We start from the raw sequence: 27270 nt of genomic DNA on the forward strand, positions 1-27270 counted from the left end.
AGGAATGTTGTCTCGACCACAAGCCATACTAGAGTTTAATCGAGATATGACTTTAGCAACAGAAGCTGGAGTGATTTGAATGTCTAACAATGGGTTAACCTGTTGAATTGGAATGGAAGAGTATGGCCATAAGATTCAAGAGTTGAATTAGAAGAAAAGTTCTTTGCAAATAGTTCGGCCTTATCCTTGGGAGAGTTAATAAGATCAGTACCATGAATGAGAGATGGAATGTTAGACCTATCTTTGGTAGGTAGTAATGATGCTGTTGAAGATTTTCCAAAAGTCTCTAAAGCAAAACTTCTGAGATAAGATACAAGATTTAGTGAGAATAATGTAGCTTAGCATCAGACAGCACTTTCTTACATTGATTTCTTGCAATAATAAATAGCCGTTTGTTCTCAAGAGAGTTGTTCTTTTGAAAAAGATAAAAAAAAAATGAATACCATTAGATATAGCAGCTGCACATCAAGGTGAAAACCACAGAGTAGAATGAGGCTAAACTTAGTTGTAACATAGGGCTTCTTATGTGGTCTTGACAATGTGCACCAAAAGCATTCACAGGGACACTATCCATGCGCAATATGGCACTGTTAATACTCTGATATTTTTCAGCTGTTGATGGAATCAGCCTCTCTGAGCAGAGTTCATGAAACTTACTACCAGCCATTCTCTGAACCATCAAACTGAGTTTTAGAGCTGTACCCTCATTAGGAGATAACAGGAAGTGTTGCATAGTCACTATCAAGGAGGCATAAGCAAAATCCTATGAGTGGAGTCAAGAAGATCCAGCTATCATCATCCTTGGCAGAAAATAATCTAACAGGTTTATATCTGCGCCAAATTTATTAAATGAAGGAAGGGTTTGAGACTGGTTAGCAGAATTATTCTGCTTACCCCTATAGTCTTTGTCTAGGAGGCCTTTTACAAAACAGTAGCTGGATGGATTTTACAAACAGTAGCTGGATATGCGGTAGTGGTGTAGTGGTAAAGCTCTCGCTTCAGAAGCGAGAGGTTCCGAGTTCGATCCCCACCACGTACCTGGTAGTACCGCGCTCAACTTGTTTCTCCGCGCAGCAGCCTTGTTCGTTGAGGTTCGTGTTTCGGAGTTATAGAGTTGAGAGAGGGTTATAACCACTATTGAGTAGCCTCCTCATCTGTAGTGGCCTTCACGGCCTTGAGGAGGTGAATAACAAAAAAAAAAAAAAATGTAGTTAATATCTGCCTAAGATGAGTATTTTTATTGAGACACCATATCAAGACAATATAAGTAAAAACTTCATTTTAAAATAATATTCATAATTTTTAAAGCATTTATTTAACTACATTTATACATGCTTGAAACTGGTCTCTGAATATATGGCTCTGAATATATGGTAGCCATTTTGTAAAACATTTGCTTGTGGTGTACCTTTTTGAAGGAAGCAAATGTTGTGTACCTTGGTGTTACCACCAAAGTACGCACTCGCCTAATTTTATGAATATTAAGAGTAAAATTTGTTTGAAAGTATTTCTTTAAGAAATTTATGTAAAAGAATTTTAAAAACACTTAAAGCATACTTGTTCAAATTAGAAAAATTTATCCATTCTTCTACTTGACAATCATGAGAGCCATATACCTATACTAACAATCTTGCTGGCAAAATATAATTGTATTACAATGATAACATTTCATCCATACACAAGTCACAAAATACAGTCCTTAGACGAAGGCATATTTGGTCCATTTAGGACTTATTACATCAATATAATGAAGGATTGGATGTTGAAAACAAGCATTGGTGGAAAACCAGCAACAATCTATGATGTGTCAGAAATTATTGGTCAAGTTTTTCGTCAGCATTTACACAAGTAACATTACACACAGTTTCATGTGAATGACGTTAATCTACTGAATAAGGACATTTTCAAAGATTATGAGTTCCTGCTATCCAAGAAAAAACTTAAAAAAAACAACAACAACTTGACATCAAAAAGCAAAGCAAAACTGATAAGAAAGTATTAGTATTTGTTTTGAAGAAAAAGGTTTAGCTTTGACTTGGAGCTAGATTCAGAGGAAAATGTAGTTGGACTTTCTTAGTTAGTAGTCAACTTTAATGTTTTAGAAGATTTAGATTTTTAAAAAATCTAACCTGTAGTTATTATATTGGTACAAATCCAAGGCATGTTGTGAAACACTTTGTAGCAGAGGTACCAGAACTTGCTGACACATTTTTTAAGATTTAGTCTTTAAAAGAGGACATGAACTTACAAAGATTTACGAGAGAAGATAAAACTGTCTATGTGTTTAATATATCAGACATGGTCTTTAAGTTGTCACCTCTCTGTCACAGGAAGTTTGAGTAAAAAATATGTCTGGATGTTTTATAAATAAATACAGAGTACCTAGAATTTATCTTAAGTATTCTTTTATGTATGCATATCATTTTGCAAACAAGAATTGCTTTTATAGTACATACTAGTAGAGCTTAAGGTTATTAAGTTTTTTTGTGGTTGATACACTTTTAATATATCTTTGTATATTTATTTTTCACTTTTCTTTTTATATTTGTGCACTATTTTTATACTTAATTTATACTTAAATATGTAGATAAGTTTATTATGAGGTGCACAATATTTTGTCCTAATGTGCCCCATAAAAGTTATCAATGCTGCCTCAACTCTGACCTTATTTGAAATATTTCACAAAGATTTTGTGAAAATTTATTTTCTGTCATTAAATTTTTTTATTTTCATAACCATATTGCAAAAAGTATAAAAAAAGTTCTTAGGGAATAACTTTCTTTGTAAATCCTTAGTTTAAGAATAAATAGTATTAAAAGGTTTGTAGAAAAGTTACTGCCTTTGTTAAAAAAATCCTGTGACATTTACTCATGAAAGTATTCCCAAATGATTAATATATTCAACTTGGTTGATGAGTTTGAATTTTTTGATTTTTTCGCATTATCCTAAACTACCCTTGTCTTAGACTGTCTCATTCTTTTTTAATACTTTTTTTTCTTTTTAACTTATAGAATCAAAATCAAAATCCACAAACAACATTTGAGTACAATGCTCTGCCAGCATACCATTTAACCTTTTTTTTATAAATTGGCAAATGTCTCATTCACAAATATTTGGATCTTTTCACCAATGTTTAACACAGCTGTTCTAGTTAGCCGCACTAGTTTACTGTGTTTTCCAACTGTACTGTTTTTCTCGGAATGAAATTTTAATGGCAATACTTTGTAGAAGAAACTAAGTTTATCTGCATTGAAAATATTCTTTTGTCTGTATCAAGCTAATGTTGCATGCTTGTTACCTCCAGGTAATATCATTCTCTTGGTAATATTTCCTCCTTAAAGGTTATGCCATGTCTAAAATAAATATGGTAAATCCTTTAGTCTATCTGACATTATTTTGTCTTGAAATACAAATTAAAATTTTCGAAAAATTTTTTACCTTTCCTTTCAATCTCTCAGCAACAATTTTACAGCATCGAGCTGTAAAAAAGTTTTACACTTCGATAATACAAAAATTTTGTAATTGAATTTCATTGCAAATTTATGAACTCTTTTACAATGTACTTTGAAAGTTTATGTTTTTTTTTTGCTGCTGTTTGATTGTGTCATGACCATAATTTCAAAGAAGGTTTAAAACTTTAAAAGAATTATTGAAGTATTAGAATCTCTGAATTTTAAGTTAATTTACTCTAATTTAATTTATTAGAATAGCCAAAGATAAAAAGAACTCAAATCAATATTATATATATAATATAAAAATATCTAAGGGCAATTCCACCAAAAAGAGGGGAAAAAAAAGCAAAAAAGTTATGAAAACACATACTAAAATAAACTCTAAAACTCTTTTTTTTAACTATTTAAAAATACTTTTAGGCAAAAAAGTTATAAAAAAAATCATTTTATTATACTATAGCATGTTTTTCAAGTTGTAAGAGTCGTATAAACGTGTTACTTATTTACAGTCCTGTTGTGTAGCATTAAAAATCCTATCGTATATCCATAATTAAGAACTTTGATAATGTTATATTGCATTTTTTTAATATAATATACATGGTTGTTAATAATCATTTATACTTTTTTCTTACATCATTCATTGCATTGTTTTATTTGCTGTTTTTAAACATTGGATTTTTCGTTACGACCGTCACAACAAAAAAAATATAAAAATGCTTGTAAAACTTCAAGTAAAAACTATGAAACTCAGCATATAAAAACATCAATATCAGCTAAATACACACATCAAATGATTTTTTTTTTTTAATATGTTGTTTGCTGCATTAAGTCTGACAAAGTTGTTTTGTTCAGAAAAAGTAAAAAGTAAGCGTTACGACCATCATGCTATGTAGAATTAAGTTTTTCGAAAAAAGTTGAAGACTTTAATGCTTTAAATTTTACATACTAAATTATATGATAGTATTTCACATTTCTGTAAAGTTTCTTGTCATTTCCATTCTCAGTTCGATTTCAATAGCTTAAAGAGTGTCAAATGTTACGACCACCACTCTTGCGGAATTGCCCATATATAATATAAAAAAAAATTAAATATATATTTGATTTTTGTGATAAAAAATGTGTTTATTGAAATTATTAAAAAAGTTTTATGAATTATATGATTTTGAATTAAATGAGTTTTCTTGTAAGTGTGTAATGCATTCTGACAGGATATAAAAAAATCAAAATAGTAAATAGTACAAATAAATAACTCTCCTAATTAGATTTATGTTAATTCCATTATGCTTTGCAAAAAATAAAAATTTATATTTTTATAAAGATTTAGTTTGTTTATATAACTATGAAGTTTTTTAAATCACATTGTGATTGTAGTAACAATAATTATAAATAATAATAATAATGATAATTGTAAATATTAATTATAATAATAATAATAATTATTATAAATAACTATTATAATATATTATGTTTTTCTTTAGTACGTTCTTCAGGAAATTCTATCAATGAAACCAAATATGGTATGAGTTTAGTGTATATTTTTATTTTAATGGTTAGGGAAGATTTTTAGTTGTGATTTTGAAATTTACTTTAAAAAGTATTTACATATAACATTTTATATATTATATATTTTATTTTCAAAGTATTATGCTATATGTTAAATATAACATATAGCATATGTTATAAATATATTTACATCTTGTATTATATTTTTATTATTTTTCTTTCTGTTTATTTTATGTTTTCTATTTTTGTTATTAGTATCAGTACATGAAATATTTATATCAGTACATAAAGTATTGGTCTTTTTTGACTTGCCTGAGCACTTAATTGAGGGTAAACCATTTTGTCTGTCAAAACAAAAAATGTCTGATTGCTAAAGGGTTTTGATGATTTGATCAATTTGATGACTTTATTTGCAAATAACAGCTCCTATAAAAAAAAAACAATGTACTTTTGGAGCAATTATGAACATCACTGAGCCATAATGTGTTCTAACTTTAAATTCAAACCATTTCTTAATTGTCTATTTTGATAATGTCATTCATACATTGCTGTTATGTCACTAACTTCTCTTCAACTCCGTGTCTTACCACTCCAAACTTACCACACTCTCTCCAAATCTCTTTAAATTATTTTTTATCATTTAGCAAAATTTAATTGGGAAGATCCTTTAAATCTTCAAAACTGTTTAGTAGATGAAGAAATCATGATCAGGTATTCAGTTGGAAATTTTTATTTTTAATTAAAAAGATAAACAAAAGATTTAACATAATTTTTAAAACAAAATTGCATAGAGACCAAGTTCGTACATATGCACAGGAACATCTTATGCCTCGAATAACACTGGCTAACCGAAATGAGGGTATATTATGTTTTATATTTTATTTTATTATTTTATTTTTATGTTTGTTTTATGTTTTTATTATCTCTTTATGCAGCTATATAGATTTAGATTTATATTTATTTGATTGTTCAGGTTACTAGGTACCAGGTTGCTAGTACAGGTTACAGGTCTTGTTTTAAATAAAAAAATGTTTAACACAATAGCCCAATGTGAATTTGACGTCATAAAATTCTCTTTATTTTTTAAAGACATTTACTTTTTTAAATTACTGCAATAATATTAATTACCGCAAAATGAGTTAAATACTATTTAACTTTTTTTTTATTATTACTATAAGGGAATGTTTATTTTCTTTTATTTTTTTTTAATATTAAATAATCAAATTTAATATTAAGTTTTTAAAAATGCTTGATATTAAAAAATTTATTTCTTTTTTTGACATTTGCATAAATGAATAAAAAAATGTTAAATTTTTGACCTTTTAAATTTTTATTTATTAAATTTCAACTACAAGTGATTTTTTATTTAAAAAAAATTAGTGAGTAACAAATAAAAAAATTACGTTAATTTATTTACTTTATTTATTAAAAGTTGATTATTTTATTAACAATTTTGGTGTGAAAGCAAAGATTATTTTTCCAAACATCATTTATTAAAATTATATCGCTGTATTATCTTTTATTAGAAAATAATTGCTGCGATTTAGCTTGCGTTTAAAAAAAAAAAGTTTAACTTACTTATTTTGCAAATTTTTGAAGCAGTCGTTTATTTAAAATTTAATTTTGAGTTAAAAAAGAAAAGATTTAGGAAGGAAAATCAAAAAAGCAATTGCGTTAAAAATGAACAAATTTTTTTTTTTTAATTTAAATATTGAGCAATAATAAGTAATATTTTTAAATAAATTTTAAGCTAAACCCAAGCATTAATTTTAATTTTAATAGACTTAAATATATTTTTTATAAATTAAATTATAAAATTAAATTTAAATTTATAAATTATTATAAAATTAAATTATATATTTTTTTTATCAGAATAAAATTATATATTTTTATTAAATTAGTTTTAAATTTAATCATATATTTTTTATCAGAATTGAATATTATTATTATGATCTTTGCTTCAAGCTTAAAGTATTAGTGTTTTGCAAGTGAAAAAATCAATCGTTGCAATAAAATAAAAACGAAATCAAAATAAATTTTTAATTTTATTTGAGTTTTTTTTATTGTAAATAACTTTTAACAAATATTTTTAAATAAACGTCATTTAAAAGTTAATGTGGTTTTTTTTTAAATTACTTCTTTTATCTTACCGCTTATAGAATAATTTAAAAGTTAAAAAATGATAAAAATTCACTTAACTAAAATCACTTACTGCTTATGTAAAATCACTTCAGGCGTGCGTAAATCACTCTACGCGTAACATTTTAAAACAAGACCTGCTATATATGCCTGATTGTAGTAAGGCTGATATATAACTGAGGCTACTACATATACCTGATTGTAGTTTTTCGTGAAAAGTTAAAATACAGAAAATGCTTGAAAAGTTTTGAATGTTTTTTTATTTTATTTTTTTGAAATGTATCATTCCATGGTTTTATGTAATCTTCATGGTTTCATGTAATCTAGGGTATAAATTATGTATGGTAGGTATGTACTATTTTTTGAAATATTACTGAGCCAAAAGACAGTAGCTTTTGCATTAAACTATGTTTACAAAGTTTAAAACATTTAAAAAAATTTCAAGTTATCGCATTTTGGCTTTTTATGACAGTATAATATTTTATTTATACTGTATAAATAGTATGTTGTATTTTTACATATATCTTCAATTAATTTTTGTCTTCTTTTTTTCAGAATTTGACAGAAACATAATGTATGAAATGGGAGATATGGGTTTGTTGGGTGCTACATTAAATGGTTTGAACTTATTTTAGTTTATTCACTGTGGACCAAAGAGACTGCCAGGAAACCATTTGAGCATTAAGTTCTGTAGGTTAAGAAATGTCTATACAATGTGTTAAAGATTAAAAAAATGGAGCAAAAATGTTTTAGAAATCTTAGACCTATTTAAGAACTTTTTTTTTTACTTCCATCTGCAACAACTGTAAGCAACCCACTATTTAAATTAAAGTTATCAGAAAACAAAAATATATTGTTAAAGAGCTAGAAAATGGTTGACAGAAGACTATAAACTATATATATCAAGAAAACATGAAAATGGGAGAGAGTTATAAAGCATTGATGCGCAAGGAGCTAGATGAATAAACTTGGAAATTATTAATAAAATATTTTGTGAGATGTTATATGTAAACAAAATGGAATTCTTTTTGCACTAAAATTGACCACTGATGATAGGAGTCTGTCACCACGATCCTTTTTTTGTCTCTTAAATCTATTTCATGTTGGTTTAAATTTTGCTTGAATACTTTCTGTTATGGTGTTCTACATTTGGTTGTTATGGTATTCTACATTTGGTTGTTATGGTGTTCTACATTTGGTTGTTATGGTGTTCTACATTTGGTTGTTATGGTGTTCTACATTTGGTTATTATGGTGTTCTACATTTGGTTGTTATGGTGTTTTTCATTTGGTTGTTATGGTGTTCTACATTTGTATATGATAAAGTAGAATAAAATTAATCCACATTTATTCATCATTTATTTTTGTTGTATTTAATGCAACCTCTTGTGCTAAAAAAAATCTTTAACTTGATTGTTGCTTCATTGATACTAGTTTGTAACTTGCTAGATAAAAAAACAATCTTTTTTATGACAAAATCTCTCAAACACTAAACAATCAGAATCAAACAAGTAAATGACTCAATAATATATGAAATAAATGAAATATTTTATTTAAAAATAGTCGAAGTTCTCAAATATTTTTTTTGAATTGTTTCCATCATAGCCTCTACCTAGGTAGCCTCATTGAATGACATTTTTTGACTTATACCAGTCATCAAATCAAGGCCAAACATCTTATAAAAAATTTCCAAGTTAAGAAACAAAGCTAATTAAACAATCAGGTGGTGAAACAAATTGCTCAATTAAAGTTTAGGTGGAGAAACAAGTTGCTAAGTTAAAGTTCAGGCAGAGAAACAAGTTGCTCAATTAAAGTATTTGGATCCAGTTCAAGATACAAAGTGAATTGATGAAGTTCATAAAGTGGATGATTTTACTGATTTATTTTCTTAATATTTACTGTATCAACCAATACAACCAAAAGTTTTTTTCCCGAATCTGAATGTTCCCTGTAGATATTTCATATAATCTAATGTAGATTTCTTCACACTGTAAACAAGCTTTTTTCCCAAAGTTATATTATGTAAGTCACAATTTAACAAAAACTGACATCTTGCAAACTCATCTTTTTTATAATTTAGCTCAACTTATAATTAGATACAGGAATATTTTCAATAATTCCTAGAAATAGGGAATGTTGTAATTCGAGAACTCATCTGAATCATTTTTCTTAGAACATTTAAAGACATTGATTATTACTTTAAAAAATAAACCTCCGCTTTAAACGTTGTGTCATAATACATAATTATAAAAAGTCTAGCACAAAATATTTTACACATATAGAAAATAAAGTTTCATTGCCTTTATTGACAAAAAGCTCATGCTTCTATGCATTGTTGTAATTTGAAATATAATCTTCAAGTTTAAAAAGGTGACCAAAAATATTCTCTACAGAATGCTCCTAAACCTTTGCATAGAGTAGCAACCTTTTGATTTTTTTTTTAATTTAAAAACTCAAGAACAACCTGTAGTTGCTTTTTTTTTTTCTCCCAGAGAAACAGCTGAATAAAAAATCTTTTTGCATGAAGCTTTCTTTATTTGCATGAAACTTTCTTTATTATCTTTAAGCTTAGGAGAATAGAAGCTCTTTTTGCTTTATTTTCTTGTGCGCTAATTGTGATTTTGAGAGGATTTTTCAAAAAAATTATGAAATAAAATGAAAAGTAAATAAACAAAAGCTAAAATCATCAATTAAATATTTTGTAGCAATAAAATTTGGTTGACGGTTCTAGCTTTTTTATGATTCCAGAAGCTGCCTATCAGGGAAGTGGAGTCCAAAAAATTCTCTCCAGATTTTTTGGACTCCAGATTTGAAAGTCATAAAAAGATTACTTGGTATCCAGGAGCTCTAAAAATATAAAAAAGTTTATGGACTACTTATAAGAAAAAAAAGACTTATATGCAAGAGGAGTAATAATTTTTTTAACCCGCAGTCCTTAAGTATTATGGCGACAAGAACTCTGGAGCTCCAGGACTCCGGGCTTAAAAACAATAAGTTCCAAGTCATTAAATCTCATGAATTTTTTTTATAGCATATCATATGTCAACAAACATGTTTAGTGCTTCTGGACAATACAGACCTGAAAAAAATGAAGATATGAAGTCGACGTCCTTTTGAGACTCCGCATCCTTGCTGTCTATATATTCGAAGTTGCACTTAAATTTAATTTTTAGTTATAATAGTTAGTATTTAATTTTAATAAATTTTTTAATTTTTAAAACTAAAAATTTATGTACTATCATAAAAATATTTTTTGCTTGGAGAGAACCAAATGCTATTTTTTTTTACATGCTCAACTTGGAGAGAGCCAAATGCTATTTTTTACATGCTCAACTTGAAGAGAACCTTTTACAAATGCTATTTTGATGATATGCCTTTATGACAATGATAATGTCACTGCACTGGTTTGTTTACAGTTGTGAGGATAGCCAGGTGCAAAACATGTATTCCAGAATTTAATTACTGTTAACCAGGGGTTGTTCTAAAAAATAATTTGGGCAGCAGTACCCCTCATTTGTGAAAGTACCGATCATTTGTGGTAGGAAGATATTCTATTTGTGGTAGGGAAAATATGTATAAACATTGTCAAATATAGGGATTTTTTTTGCTAAGAAAAAAACAATATTTGCATTTTCTTATGTTTAAATATATATTTAATGTTTATTTATAGTTTATATAGGGGTAATCTAATTTAAAGTTTTATTTAATATTTTTAATACAATAATAAATACTTAATTTTTATATAAAAAAAGGTTTTGGTTTGAGTGCCACAACATAAAACCTGGTCTCTTTGATCCACCACAGTGTATTTTGTTTTTATCCAGTGTATTTTATTTTGATAAAGATCTTTTTAATTTTGATTTGCAATGACAGGTTATGGTTGTGCAGGTGTTTCATATGTAACTTATGGTTTAGTTGCAAGAGAAATTGAGAGGTTAGTATTCGAAAGTAAATATAGAATTTATATGTAATTTTGATTTTAAATCAACTGTAATATGTATAAACAGAAGTTTTTAATTGAATTCTAGTAAGTTGCCAATGCTAATTGATAGTATTTATTTTATTTAACAATCAAGGGTTCATGATTTGTATTTTTTTCCTTTTTTAATTTATTGTTTGTTTTAAGGGGCTCCCTAAGTGCTGTGATAAGTTGTGTTTATGTTAAAAAAATTTTTTTTTAAACATTTAGGCTCAATTTTTTTTTTAAACTAAATAATAAATTTATATAAATAAAAATAAGTATGCGAAGCTTATATTCTTCATTTTACTTTGGTCCTCAGAGTCTTCATAATATACGCTGCAATCTACAGACTTGATAAATAATTTTATGCTTATTTTATTTGTACAAATTTCAGTATATGATGTTGTTGTTGCTTTTTTGTGATAGTGGTGTAGTGGTAGAGTGCATGCTTAATAGGCAAAAAGTTCTGAGTTTGATCCCCGCTATATCCCTGGTACCACGTTCAACTTGTTTCTCTGTGCAGCGGCCTTGTTTGCCAAGATTCTTGTTTTGAAGTTCAGAGTTGAGAGAGGGTTGTAACCACAACTAAAGAAGCCTCCTGGACTGTAGTGGTCTTTTCTTCTTGAGGAGTTTATATAAAAAAAAATTAATGAATTTACATAAAAAAAATTTAAAGAAAAAAATAGTTCAACTGTTTTATAATTTTTTTTTTTTCAAAATCTCAACATCATACATACATAAAGGCTTTACTGGTAGTTTTTCTGCAAGTTGTTTGAGTGAGCAATCGTTAAAGAATCACAAACAAAGTTATAGATTATACTATGCATAGTCACTTATTACTAAATATAAGACCACAAAATACATATAATCTTAACAGATTGATATTTAAATTCATTTATCTATGAATGTAAGATTGATATATAAATTAATTTATTCTTTCCTTTTATATTTTTCAATTATTATACTCTTGATCTCTGCAATTATAGAATTTAATTCCATGCTTAGTTACCAACTTGGGCAAAACATCATTAAGTCTTAAACAAGTAGAATCATAAACAGAAAAAAATCTTGAGAATTACTCTTTAATTTCAATCCAGTTGTCTCAGATTTAAAGTGGTAAGAGAAAATTGTTTTTTTCTAGAAATGTCAGGTGTGCCATCAGCAATAATTGAATAATAAATACATTTCAAGACTGTATTATATTGATCCATTTAATTTATCATCCTAGATCCATTTTATTTATCAATTCATTTTAAGAATTTTTTCTAGGTAATGATCTGAAATATTACCTTTCATTGCAAGTGCCTAATGGTTTTGCAATGATCAAACTTTGTAAGCAACTTTATTAGTCCTAAGAATTTATTGTTTTGAGGTGTAAACATCTAAACTCCCTTTGAAAATCCATGTTATTTGCAGCTCGAATTATATTCATCAATTAATTAACATTTTGAAATTTATATTAACTCCTTCTTTCTACAATTTTAGGCTCTTTATTATCTACAGTTTTTCCTGTTTTTTTTTCTTATTTCAATACCTACCAAAGTATTAAGTTTTTAGAATCTGAATTATCCAACCATACAGCTTATACATTTGCAAATTTTCTATTGTAATAAAATGATAAAAAACTGTTGATCATTGCTATCTATGGTAATTTGAACAGGACCAGCTGAATGATCTACAATTTTGTGAGTTGGAATAATTGACCAGTTTATTGACTTAAGTTTATTTGGATCTGCTGTAGCTAGCTGCTTGAGATTCTCGCTAATTGTAAATGCAGTACTTTGATGTGGCAGACCTCTTCCAACAAGAATCAAACCAGCACCACATTATTGGGTAGTACAGTCTTCCTCAGGTTTAGAATAGTTTACTAGATTCTTCTCATTCAGCTTTAAATGTCCTACTTCCCATATAAGACAATTACAGCCTTTATTTTTTGTTGCTTTTTTATAGATGAGAAAACAAACAAAGGTAGCACATTTTTTCCTTCACCTTTAAAGAGTTGTTTAACATGAGTAACAAATTCTTTTTGGTACTCTCATATCACTCCAATCAAGATTTGTATGGTAATATTTGATACAACAATGTCAACTCATAGAGCACTTTTTCAGGCACAAACAAATTTCTAAAAATCTTCATGATTTTTTGCAAAATTTGGCATTTTGAAAGTTTGTCAACACACTTAAGATATTAAAAAAAACTTCTTCTAAAAGTGTACACTGTTGGTTCTCAGAATTTTTCAGCTTATATAGCTTGTCTAGCTCTTAAAATGTGTAAAAATATTATTGATTCAATGCATTCATAAAATTTTAGAACAATTTTTTATTTGAGTTAAAATTAACTTTATTTATATTCAAAATTTAAATTATTATGTTTGTAGTAATAAATTCTGTTTTTTTGTTTTGTTTCTGAATCTTGTAAATACATTTTGAGTGTTTTTGATATATTGTGCTAAACGCTACAAATTAAAAATCAAGATTATTTCTTCAGATCAGGCCTTCTTAAACTATGGGTTGCGACCTCAAATAGGGTCATGTAACAAAATTCTGGGGTTGCAAGAAATATGATTTAAAAAATTAAAATTTGAATTGAAAGAATGGAAAATGGTTATTCACTTTTTTAGAATTATTTCCTTTTTATATATTTGCAAACTAATGCATTACGCAAAAACATCAAGGTTTTACAAAAAACTTAAACAAGAATGGTAATGACACAGATGATATTGCTACAAAACCCCCTCAGGACAAAGTATTGAAATACAGGCAATTAATGTGCATAAAAGAAAATATGGTGAGTCTTTTCTTCAATTTGGCTTTACATTTCAAAGTTGTAAGAAGAACCACTTTGTATGATCTGCAATGAAGTATTGGCTGCAGAGAGTATGAATTCATCAAAATTATAAAAAGACATCTTAAATCAAAGCATATTTTGTATGTCAATAAACCAAAAGAATATTTTAAAAGACTGTATAAATAGTTAAATAAAGAAAAAAAATCTTTTAAAAAATTTATAACCGTTAAGGAATAATATTTACTAGCGTCATATGAAGTTTCATACTGTATTGCTAAAAATGAAAAGCCGTTCACCATCAGAGAAGATCTTTTAGTACCTGCTGCTATTAAAATGGTAGAAGGACTACATGGAAGTAAATATGGCGATGAAATTATAAAAATTCCTTTGTTGAACGACACTATCGCAAATAGAATTTCTGATATTAACAAGGACCAATTAGCGTAACTTATTACAAGAATTAAAGAAAGCCCAAAAATTTCAATTCAAGTGAATGAAATAATTGATATTACTAAATTGGCTCATTTGTTAGTATATATCAGGTACGTTATGAAGAAAATCTGGTGCTGTTTTATTTTATAATGTGCCAAAATTGAACCAAAAGCTGATCCTGCTTTGCAGTAGTTTTATGAGGTCGTCCAACACACTCTAAGTCTGCCATTGTACCGGTGTCTTTCTCTTTTCTGGCTGTTCTGGTAACAGTTGACAGTCCAATTTCCATTTGCTCAGCAATATCTCTGTAAGAAATGTCTTGTTTAATCATAACAATGATCTTCAGTCGTTGCTCAGTTGTTAGCTTCTGATACATGGCATACACAATGTTCTGCAAAATTATAATACAAAAATAATAAAATGTTTGTTTAATGAAAGAAAACATGATTTCAATCATTATTTAACACACAGCCTCACTTTCAATGTTGTTTTTTCATAAAGTGTTATTTTTTTAACAAATGTTTAGAAACACAATAAAACTTAAAAAGTTCCAAAAAATTGTTAATTATAGCTAATTAAGATTAATTAATCCTAATTAGCACTGCTAATTATAATTATAATTAAATCAAATTAATTTATTCTCAATATTAGCTCCACGTTTCGGTACGATATGTAGTCGAGTGATAATACATTAATTTCAAGTAAATATCTACTAAAACAATGCTAGAATAATCTTAAACTTACCAAACTGATATCAACAATTTCTGATCAAATCAACACAGAACAGTAATTAACAAAAATTACAGTAATTATAATAACAAAAATAATGATATTTGGTTGCTAATAACGCGCCACATCGGTAACTAGATATTTAGTAAGGTTTCCGAATAAAAATCGCTACAAAAATTAGTTATTATTGCCTAAGTGCACTATTAGAGAGATAAAAATATGTGTGTGGTCATGACTTTGTGCCACCACTGTATATACATATGTATATATATATATATACATATGTATATATATACATATATATACACATACACACATATATATATATATATTTATATATATATACATGCATATATATATATTTATATATATATATATATATATATATATATATATATATATATATATATATATATATATATTTAAGAGAGAGAAGGCAATTTCTCTTGCTGAAGTTCCCCACATTGGTTATTCAAGTGACCTTTCAGACGATTGATGCTCCTGGCAGTTATAACTTTTGTTTTTCTGCCTCATCCAGGTTTACAAAAATTTGGTTCACAGTTCTTTCACTTTGATACATAATGTGTATTGATTTCTTTGGGGTGCTTAGAAAAAACAAAGAAACTCTACAGTGATCTTACTTTTAATGTTGCAAATTACAATGTGATAAAATTACAATTTGCAATGTTTAATTAAAGTAGTCTGCTTCATTTAACTTTTTTATTAGTGTAACTGATAAAACTTTCAGTGAAAGAAAACTACACTTTATGAAAAAACAACGAAGAAAGTGAGGCTGTGTAATTATGAATTCAATAAGTTTGAAAATTGTTTTTAAAAAATGCATCAAATTTTTGGGTTTTTTTTTCTGTGTATTTTACTTTTGTGTATTTTACTGCTATTTGATATATACTTGGCAGTGATCCGAAGTCCCAAAAAGGACTCCAGATTTGAAAGTCGCAAAAAGATTACTTCTTCCTAGTTTTTGGTATCCAGGAGCTCTAAAAATATAAAAAAGTTTATGGACTACTAATAGGAAAAAAAATACGACTTTTAGGTAAGAGGAACAATTATTTTTTTAATCCGCAGTCCTTTGGTATAATGGTGGAAAAGACTCCAGGACTCCGGGTTTAAAAATAATAAGTTCCAAGTCATTAAATCTCATGAATTTTTTTCTTATTGCAGATCATAAGTCAACAAACATGTTTAGAGTTTCTCGACACTACAGGCCTGAAAAAAATGGAGATATAAAGCCGGAGTCCTTTTGGGACTCCGCATCCCTGATACTTGGTTATATTTAAAATTGTTTAGAGTTGATAGTGGTTATAGATCAGTTATATATATATATGTGTATATATATATATATATATATATATATATATATATATATATATATATATATATATATATATATATATATATATATATATATATATATATATACATACATATATATGTATATATATATATATATATATATATATATATATATATATATATATATATATATATATATATATATATATATTATAGAGTTGGTAGTGGTTATAGATAAGCTATATATGTATATATATATATATATATATATATATATATATATATATATATATATATATATATATATATATATATATATATATATATATATATTATAGAGTTGATAGTGGTTATAGATCAGCTATGAGTGTGCAATCTTCTCTAGTAATGTTTCCTATTTATGCTTATGGTACAACTGAACAGAAAGAAAAGTATCTTCCTAAACTCGGTAAGTTATCATTTATTATTTGGATTAGTTTTTTTATAGAGGTAAAGAATTTTTTAAATTAGTTTATTCTTTAAAAAATGGCTCCGTGATTTTGCATTTTATAAAGTTCAGGGCTCCAGTTAACGTTAAAAGATTTAATCACAAAAATTTGAGATGTGATAAATTTTAGATGTTATACTTAAATTATTTTTGAATAAAAGGTATTTAGAACAGAGTTAAAATTTTATTTGATGCATTGCAATAGACTGTTTCTATATTTTTAAAAAAAGTACTTTTAAGGAGATAAAAATAAAATACCTTTTTTAAATAAAATAAAAAGTTTTTTAAATTTTTTGGACACCTTTTTTGTTTTTCAGGATGATGATGAAACTTTGCTGACAAGCATCTTTTTATTATTTACTTTTCCATAGTAGTCTCAACTTCAATACTTTTCCATAGTAGTATCAGCTTCAATCTCTGCATTCTCTTCGTTTATCTGAAGTAGATATTCCAAGCAATCTTTTTTTTTTTTTATGTAAATTTACCTCCTTAAGGCTGAGAAGGCCACTACAGATGACGCAGCTACTTGATTGTGGTTAAAACCCTCTCTCAACTCTATAACTCCAAAACACAAAACTCGAAAAACAAGGCTGCATGGAGAAACAAGTTGAGTGCCGTGCTACCAGGGATGTGGTGGGATCGAACTCCCTTCCATACTTACCATAATATTTGAAATAATTACCTTGTACTGCTTAAGATCATGGGTATGGGTCTATATTACATCTGGGAAAAAGTCATATGTTACATATTGGGAAGTTAACATTTAGATCATGATGTTTTGAATCAATAGTCTTTATTCAGTTTATATAGTGGATCATGACAATTTTGTCATCAACCAAATTGTCAATAGAGCTCTTGAGGAGAATTTGGAGCTTGATCATTGTCTATTCTTGAACTATTTTTACAGCTTTTGATCATGAATTCTGAAAACTTAATTGCCTAAGGAGGTTGATGAAAGGGGGTTGATAAAAAGGGGTTAGATGAAAGGGGGATTGGTGAACTACTTTTTCAACTCTTGTAGTTTTTGGCTTCAATGACATATAATGACAGCTTTGATAAAATACAATAACGGTAATACAGTTGTAAAAGTAGCTCATCAATAGTCTATAAACTTTCAAATGAAAACTTTCGTTATTTATTTATGCATATTTTTTACTTTATTATATGATAATTCAATAAGTACAAATTGCTATATTATTACTCATTCGACACTGATAGATACACCAGAATATACTACAAGTCTTTTACAAATACCCCTTAAACAAAAAGGTCTAGACATAACTACATAATAGACATTTGATTTACACACTTAACTGCTATTTTAGAATAAACATACTAGAGAGATATTCCTTTGCTAAGCCATAGAGGATGCGAATGCATCATCTAAAGCAAGTCTTGATAGAGAACAATACATCATTTATAAAGAAATGAATGGAATATGCTTCCACTCTATTAATACCTGGCCACTAGTAAGCAACCGGGGCTATGGCCGGGGCTAGGTTTGATAACATATAGCCGCAACTGGGGCCAGGTTTATGACCAGGGCTGCATAAATATTGATAGATCCTATAAAAATGTTTTTTTTTAATTAAAATTTATGATATGAGTTATAATTAAAAACAATACTTTTATAGGATCTATTAATATTAATGCAGCCCCGGTCATAAACGTGGCTGGGGCTGCATTAAAATTGATAAATCCTATAAAATATTGTTTTTAAATAAAATTCATGTTGTAAATTTTAATTAAAAATAACATTTTTATAGGTTCTATCAATATTTATGCAGCCCTGGTCATAAACCTGGCCACGGTCGCGGCTATGTGTTATCAAACCTAGCCCCGGCCATAGCCCCGGTCGCTTACTACTGGCCACTATCCATACAGATAATATTCTGAAACATAACTACTACCAACACTGAAACATTTATATTGACAATTTTTTTCATTGGTAATGGATGCTCTCCATACTTAATATTCAAATTCCTAATTCTCGGCTTCAGAAAAAACCACGCAAAATGTAACAAAAGAATGTACCAACTGCTGTAGCTAGTTAAAAACATTGAGAACCATTCACATAGATGGTTTTATTATGACATCTATCTCAATTCTATGAGATATTTAAACATGGACCCTTGTCCATGTGAATCCTTTTTGTCACTCTAAAAGCTTACATCATGAATTTTTTTGAACTTTTTGTATTCGACTACCATATTGTTAGTTTTTTTGATTCTAAGGAATTTTATCTGACGTTGATAAGTCAGTTTGTTTTAGTTTTGCACTATGCAGTCTTCAATAGCGTTCTTATGGTTATTATGTAAACAAACTTTGTTTTTTTAACTCTATTTTTTCAGTCCGCTAGACACCCTTTGATTGATTATGTGCCTATGACCTGTGTTGGTCCATTCTCATATAGGATTCTACATATTGAATTATTATTCATTTCTGATGTATCCACTAATTATATTGTGTATTAGCTGGCTATCTTGAGTTATCAATCTATCAATTTGTTATTATCTAAAACTATTTTCAGTTAGGAGTTATCTCCACCTATCAGGTGAGATTTATATTCTCTGAACTATTTGTCTTACTAAATTTGACACTACGTTTGTATACCTTTACCATGTACTATGTATACATAGATATTTATTAGGCATATCATAATCATAAAAATGGTTAGTCACTTTGAAGTACTATGTGCTATGCTGCTTATTGTTTAATTTGTTGTCATTGTCACTATTCTATATGCTTTATTGTCACTATTTTGTATATATGTATGTATGTTATATATATATATATATATATATATATATATATATATATATATATATATATATATATATATATATATATATATATATATATATATATATATATATATATATATATATATATATATATGTTTATGTGTATGTATGTATGTATATAAAGTATGTATGTATGTATGTATATAAAGTATGTATGTATGTATGTATGTTTGTATGTATTTATGTATGTGCGCATATATATATATATATATATATATATATATATATATATATATATATATATATATATATATATATATATATATATATATATATATATATATATAGTATGTATGTATGTATATATCTAAGGATATGTGTATATTTTTATGTTGTGAGTGCATGTATTTATACATATATACAGCTACACCACGCGCATCCCTCACCACCCTCATGAGATCTCTAAGAATGTTAGAGCTGTATTAAAAACTGGGATAGGGATTGGTTTTTTGGCTTTTATAGTGTAGTCCTTTTATATTGCAATATTGACTAGCATGACGTAGCGTGCAGGCGGTGAGATCTGTTGCAAGGATGAGTGGCGTTAGGGCAGGTCTCGGGCTCTCTGAAACATCATTGGTGATTGCAGTGCATTCCTGAGGAGGGGAATCACCATTAATCCACGACTTAATTCTGATTGGTTACCATGGCACCAACATTTTTTTACCTTTTGTACCCATATATTTTTACGCTTTGGTAGCTTTTTATTATATATTTGTTTTATTCATGATATTTAAATATTTTGCTGATACACAGGGAGTTATTAGTTTCCTATTTTTTTACTGTTTAGAACATTAATTATACCACATTTATAAACACTTTTTTTTGCACTTGCATATCGACACTATAGCATGGTGGTTAGTGTGCTGCATCATAATCTGCAGATTCAGAGTTCGAACCTTGTAGAACATGTATATTTTGTTTTTTCTTTTTATATTGCCCGAACCATTATTTATTACAATTTTTTTATTTACTTTTTTTATTTTATCATTTTATATTGTATGATGTTTGTAGTCATAATAGCCATTAATACACCAAGGGATTTATACATACTTGTATACTCATTAGGGTGATTCAGATTGTAATAGAAAGAAAAAAAAGTTCAAAAAAAGCATTCTCCTTAAGGTTGCCTGTGTTCCTTTATCACCTAGGATCATGTGTACCAAAAATTAGACTAAAAGAAGCAATTTTAGGGGTTGCCATGTTTTATAAGATGAATTAACCATTGATAAAATTTTGTGGTTCTCTCAAATTTTGCAAATTTGTTTTTTTATTTTATATATATATATATATATATATATATATATATATATATATATATATATATAACAATATATTTTGAATAGAAATTAATATGGCAACCACTAGATCTTCTGCTGCGGTGTGGCTTGTTGGTAAACCTACACAAACTCTGTCGACTGCCAGACTTCCTTCAAGAGGGGATGTTCTTTGGAGGTTGCTCTTCCATCATATGGAAGAGAAACAGAAAGTGAAAAAAAGTATTCGGCCAACAATTGAAGCAGTTCTTGTTATATGGGAGAGAGGAAGAATTCCAACTCAAAGAATTGAAAATGAAGAAAGAAAGTTAAAAAACTTTATGATAAATATCTGTTGCTGAAAAAACACCAACGATCAAAATTGGACAGCTGTCAAATGAAAGAAGGACTTTTCCATGCTGGCCTTGACAAATTTTTTGATATATCGACCAAAAATGCATCAGAAGTTATGAAAAACTATGAAGATAAAGCATTTTTACATCAGCAGCAAGATGATCCATTAGGTTGTAGCATGGCAGAAATTGATCGGAATTTAACAGCTAGGGAGGCAGGGAAACAAGTCTGAGAAACTAAAATGGAATTGAGGTGTCAAAGCAGTAAAGTTGAACTGATGGAAAAAACATAACTCATTTCTTCTTCATCAGCAGTTGACATTGTGAGTGAAAGTAGCTCAAGTTCCTCGGATGACGATGAATATCAGACTCCTTCCGCTTCCAGCACATTAAACACAAGTGATTCAATGAAAAAGAAGATGAAAGTTATAACAAATAATGTTGTATCGTCTCTTGATCGTGTTAATATTTCTGATCGCCATGCACTCTTTGTGGTTGGAACAGTTGCTCAGGCTCTTGATCACTCTCTAAAAGATTTATCATTGTCGTACAGCACAATCCGCAGAGAAAGGCGATCAGTTCGTGAAGCGCTGACTACAGCTGACAAGTTTAATTTCTCTCCTGATGATCCACTTTTTCTGCATTGGGATGGAAAGCTCTTACCTATATCACTGGTGGTCAAAAAAAAGTGGATAGAATTGCCATCCATGTGACTGGTGGTGGGGTGGAAAAATTGCTGGGCGTTCCAAAGATTGATCGAGGTACAAGTGAGCAACAGGCTGATGCTTGCATGAAGGCTCTTAAAGATTGGAAATTGGAAGAACTTGTTCAGGGACTGATTTTTGACACTACTTCATCCAACACTGGGTTTAACATTGGTGCCTGCACAATAATAGAGCAGAATCTTGACCATAATCTTATATGGATAGCATGCAGGCACCATGTCTTTGAAGTCATGCTTTCCACCATTTTCATGACTGCATTTGGAAGCAGTGGAGGACCTGAAGTTGGAATTTTTAACCATTTTCAGAAGCAATGGCCAGCAATCAACAAGGAGGTGTTCACTATTGGGAATGAAGAATTGTATAACTGTGATTTTTTTTTCAAACTCTGTGAAGAAATGGTAGTATATTATGGTGAAACAATTAAAGGTCAACAACCCAGGGATGATTACTTAGAACTCTTGAATTTGTGCCTTATTTTTCTTGGAGGATCAGCTGCAACATTGGAGTTGAATGTAATGTTTCGGGCACCAGGTGCAACACATAATGTACATTGGATGGCAAAAGCTATATATTGTATGAAGATATATTTGTTTCAGGATAAATTTATTATTACTGCAAAGGATAAAAAAGGAATAACAGACATAAGTCTTTTTGTGGCATTTATATACGAACAGTTTTGGAATGAAGCTCCGTTAGCTGAACGAGCACCATTCAATGATGCCAAGCTTTTTCAACGAATTCAAGAATATCCAAATCTTACAATTGCAATTAATGCAGCAAAAGCTTTTCATCGCCATCTGTGGTATTTTTCTGAACATCTAATAGGATTGGCTTTCTTTGATTCCCGTGTTGACAACAACACCAAGAGACATAACAAACAACCTGAAACAACAGCCAAAACAGAAATCTCTTAAAAGACTTGATGCTGCCACATTCAATTGTCACAGTACATTGTCTTCCTTCGTTACATAACTCACTGCAGAACTTTTCGATCTAATTTTGAAGAATGGCAAAGAAAAAGCTGAATCATTTTTAATGAAAGAATCTTCAGAGTGGGAAATGGATTCAACATATCTTGAAATGAAGCACAAGGTTCGTCAAATGAAGGTCATCAACGATTACGCGGAAAGAGGCATAGCACTTATAACATCCTTCAACAACAGCATTACAAAAGATGAAAACCAAAAGCAGTTTCTTCTTCATTTGGTTGATCTTCACCGGAAGGAATTTCTTGTTGCATCAAAGTCTACCCTGATGAAGATGACTGTTGAATGATGAAAATGATTGATCTATTATTGCCTAGTGTAATTACATAGTAGTACAGTACTATATTATTGTTTGTTTAACATTAAACATCCACAATTCACCACATAATAATAAGTAATTGATAATAAATAATTAAAAAAATAAATTTTTTAAAATTTTTTTAACCTCATTCCAAAATGTGAAAATATCATTTGATTTGATTCAAATTTTGGAAAATAATTACTATTGTCATATAGAACAAGGGCAAGCTTGAGGACAACTAAAGTTTTGAACCTAAAAATTTTGCATTACTCTAATACTCATAGACCATTGTTTTATCATTTGCTTAGGATGGCTAGAGCGTGAGTTATTGTTCACCCTCTCCTTGTAGTCTTAAAGTTTTATTCCTCCTATAAAATAGTCTTTATATTCATTCATGATTCTTACCCAATCACATTATCTACAATCTACTTCTATATTCACATCTCCTAAGTCTACGTAACTGGACGGCTCCATTGGTCACTATTTGCAATCATTGTGTTGAATAAACAATAAATGTATCTTTTAAAGTGAGTTCAAGTTGATGATTAAAGCAGACAATTCAGTTAAAACATCAAACTTTCCTTAAGTAATGTACCTAAACTGGCATAAGCTCCTAGGTTCATGATTTCTTCATCAAGGTTTACATCTAACAGATGTTTATAAATATGGGCAATGTCAACTTTTGCAAAAGTGTAATACATTTTTTCAATCCAACTACATTAAAATTATCTGCTGTTTCATTAAATAAAAGTTGTACTTTTAGACTTTCTTTTTTAAAATAAGAAATGTCAATCAAATTAAATAAAATTTTTTTATTTTTAAATAGATTGCTATTTAAAAAAGATTTTTTATCTGACATTGCTATATATATTAATTAAAATATGAAATTGCTATATATATATTAATGAAAATATGAAAAATTGAGTTGTGTTTTTCAATTGGCTATTTAATTTGAAATTTGTTGCTAAAATGATTTTTGGTTGGAAAACTGTTGTTAACCACAACAAAAGTTAGAAGTAGTGTTTTATTGTGACTACCAACCTTTGCAAATATCTTTTGAGTACATTAAGTATATGTGTTAAATTAGTGTTTCATAATTATAATTAAAAGTTTTGTAATTAAAATCTCAGACAAAATCATACATTTTTTTATGAATCTTGTAAAAAAAAAAAAAAACTAGAAAAAGATAAAAAATTGCAAAGAAAAGTTATGGCACCTGAATGCGGTTTGCTTAATTCAAACTTTTTATAATTAAGTTCACTATTTTTTATGTGCATACTTGTGAGTAAAACAAAAAATATTTTAATTTAAAATAAGATTTAAGTTTTAAGAATTTTTTTTTTAATGGTTTTAATGAAAATATTAATTGCTATAATTGTTGACTGCATAAAATATACTTACTACTTAGCCACTTACAATTAATAAAACATACTTACTACTTAGCCACTTACAATTAATAAAACATACTTACTACTTAGCCACTTACAATTAATAAAACATACTTACTACTTAGCCACTTACAATTAATAAAACATACTTACTACTTAGCCACTTACAATTAATAAAACATACTTACTACTTAGCCACTTACAATTAATAAAACATACTTCCTACTTAGCCACTTACAATTAATAAAACATACTTACTACTTAGCCACTTACAATTAATAAAACATACTTACTACTTAGCCACTTACAATTAATAAAACATACTTACTACTTAGCCACTTACAATTAATAAAACATACTTACTACTTAGCCACTTACAATTAATAAAACATACTAACTACTTAGCCACTTACAATTAATAAAACATACTAACTACTTAGCCACTTACAATTAATAAAACATACTTACTACTTAGCCGCTTACAATTAATAAAACATACTTACCCCTTAGCCACTTACAATTAATATCATACTGTCAAATAGTAGTTATATTATTTATTAGTTCAGATAATAAAAAAAAATTTAGATATTTAAATTGTTCTTAGCAAAAGGTGAGTTGGTTGGTTGTTTTGGTTTAACGGAGCCGAATTTTGGAAGCGATCCTGCTGGGATGGCCACAAATGCAAAATATGTTCCTGAAAAAAAATGTTTTATACTAAATGGCAGTAAGCAATGGTATGGAATTATTTTTTTAAGCAATCAACATGAGAATAAAAAAAGGCACTTATGATATCATAATGAAAGCCATATGCTTAGACTTCAACTAAGTCATCAACTAAGGGTTCGGGAAGTGTTTAGATATAAAAGATGTTCGTTATATATAAATTATATAAAGATATTTATTAAGGCCAAAAAATTCTTATTCTTTTTTGACATTTGAATTTTTTTGTCTATAAAATGTCTGGATTAATGTCAACATTTTAAAAATTGAAGCAGATTATAATAGAGAAGTAGTTGAGTGGTAATTTGTAAATTTTTATTTATATTTTGTCAGTTTCTAACAAACTTTTAAATACCAGAAATCATTTCTTTCTTTTTTTTATTTTTTCAAAACTTTGATGTAAATTAGTTTTCTTGGTTCACAATTAAAATTTTGTTTTGAACAAGAGTGTTTTTAATTTTCCGCAGAACAAGAGTGTTTTTAGTTTTCTTTTAAAAGGGTTCGAATATGCGTAGCATTGTTTACAGCCAATTGGTTAAGAAATATTTAATGCAAACCCCTGCAATTAAAAAAATTTTAAACAGTTATGAGCTAAGTTACCAGTGCAGGAGAAGTTGTTGAAGTTGGTATGAATTTAACAAAGTTTGAAAATGGAGGATCAATATCTATTTTAGTAACAAGATTTTATCTTAGCAACAAGATTGAGTGTTATAAAAATAACTGTTATAAAAAGTACATAAATTAAAAAAAACTTTCAAAAATTCTTGTGTGAAATAAATCAGTAGATCCTAATCTACTTTATGATTTTTTTTGAAACAAGCAAGAGACAGTCACTCTGTGAAGCAGAGAGACTGTCAGCCACTCTGTGAAGCAGAGAGACTGTCAGCCACTCTGTGAAGCAGAGAGACTGTCAGCCACTCTGTGAAGCAGAGAGACTGTCAGCCGCTCTGTGAAGCAGAGAGACTGTCAGACACTCTGTGAAGCAGAGAGACTGTCAGACACTCTGTGAAGCAGAGAGACTGTCAGACACTCTGTGAAGCAGAGAGACTGTCAGCCACTCTGTGAAGCAGAGAGACTGTCAGCCACTCTGTGAAGCAGAGAGACTGTCAGCCACTTTGTGAAGCAAAGAGACTGTCAGCCACTCTGTGAAGCAAAGAGACTGTCAGCCACTCTGTGAAGCAAAGAGACAGGTTTTATGCTGTGATAAAAATAAAAATCTTTTTTATTAGTTTAGTTTTAGCTTTTATTCATCATAAAAATTGTTTTTAAATATTTTGAATTTGATGTTGTTAAGAAGTGAAAAATAGTGGTTAATAAGCCTTGAATAAACACTTAAATTACTTAAAAATTAATTTAAAAAAGCTTGTAAAAAAAATGTTAGCTTTGTCTTTTTGATCTTAAATAAAATCTAAGATGCAAAGTTGTTTTCTTTTGACAAAAACCTCTGTTTTTTGGATTAATTCAATTTTTCATGTATATATGTAGTAATGTAATGAGTAACAATTAGTGATTTTTATACAATATATATTTTTAAATAATAAATTTAAATTTATTAAAATTTAAAGTTAACTAATATATGAATAAACATGAGTCAACATATTGTTGAATATGTAGGATATCTTTTCTTGATCCAAACCACAACATTTTGTTGAATATGAAGAATATCTTTTCTTGATCCAAACCACAACATTTTGTTGAATATGTAGGATATCTTTTCTTGATCCAAACCACAACATTTTGTTGAATATGTAGGATATCTTTTCTTGATCCAAACCACAACATTTTGTTGAATATGTAGGATATCTTTTCTTGATCCAAACCACAACATTTTGTTGAATATGTAGGATATCTTTTCTTGATCCAAACCACAACATTTTGTTGAATATGTAGGATATCTTTTCTTGATCCAAACCACAACATTTTGTTGAATATGAAGA

At 28.3% G+C, this 27270-nt stretch overlaps 1 protein-coding gene across 1 annotated transcript in view; it reads left to right on the forward strand.

The window, feature by feature from the left end:
- LOC100204769 (glutaryl-CoA dehydrogenase, mitochondrial) overlaps positions 1-27270 on the forward strand; it is a 59787-nt gene that overhangs the window by 12750 nt on the left and 19767 nt on the right. The window contains exons 2-8 of the mRNA XM_065818383.1: positions 4931-4969; positions 5600-5666; positions 5747-5814; positions 7650-7712; positions 10967-11027; positions 16655-16764; positions 25218-25347. Of these exons, the coding sequence (XP_065674455.1) occupies positions 4931-4969; positions 5600-5666; positions 5747-5814; positions 7650-7712; positions 10967-11027; positions 16655-16764; positions 25218-25347 (538 nt within the window). The remainder of the gene's footprint in view (positions 1-4930; positions 4970-5599; positions 5667-5746; positions 5815-7649; positions 7713-10966; positions 11028-16654; positions 16765-25217; positions 25348-27270) is intronic.

The sequence above is a fragment of the Hydra vulgaris genome, chromosome 14 (genome assembly GCF_038396675.1).
Source record: "Hydra vulgaris chromosome 14, alternate assembly HydraT2T_AEP".
Taxonomy (NCBI): Eukaryota; Metazoa; Cnidaria; class Hydrozoa; order Anthoathecata; family Hydridae; genus Hydra; species Hydra vulgaris.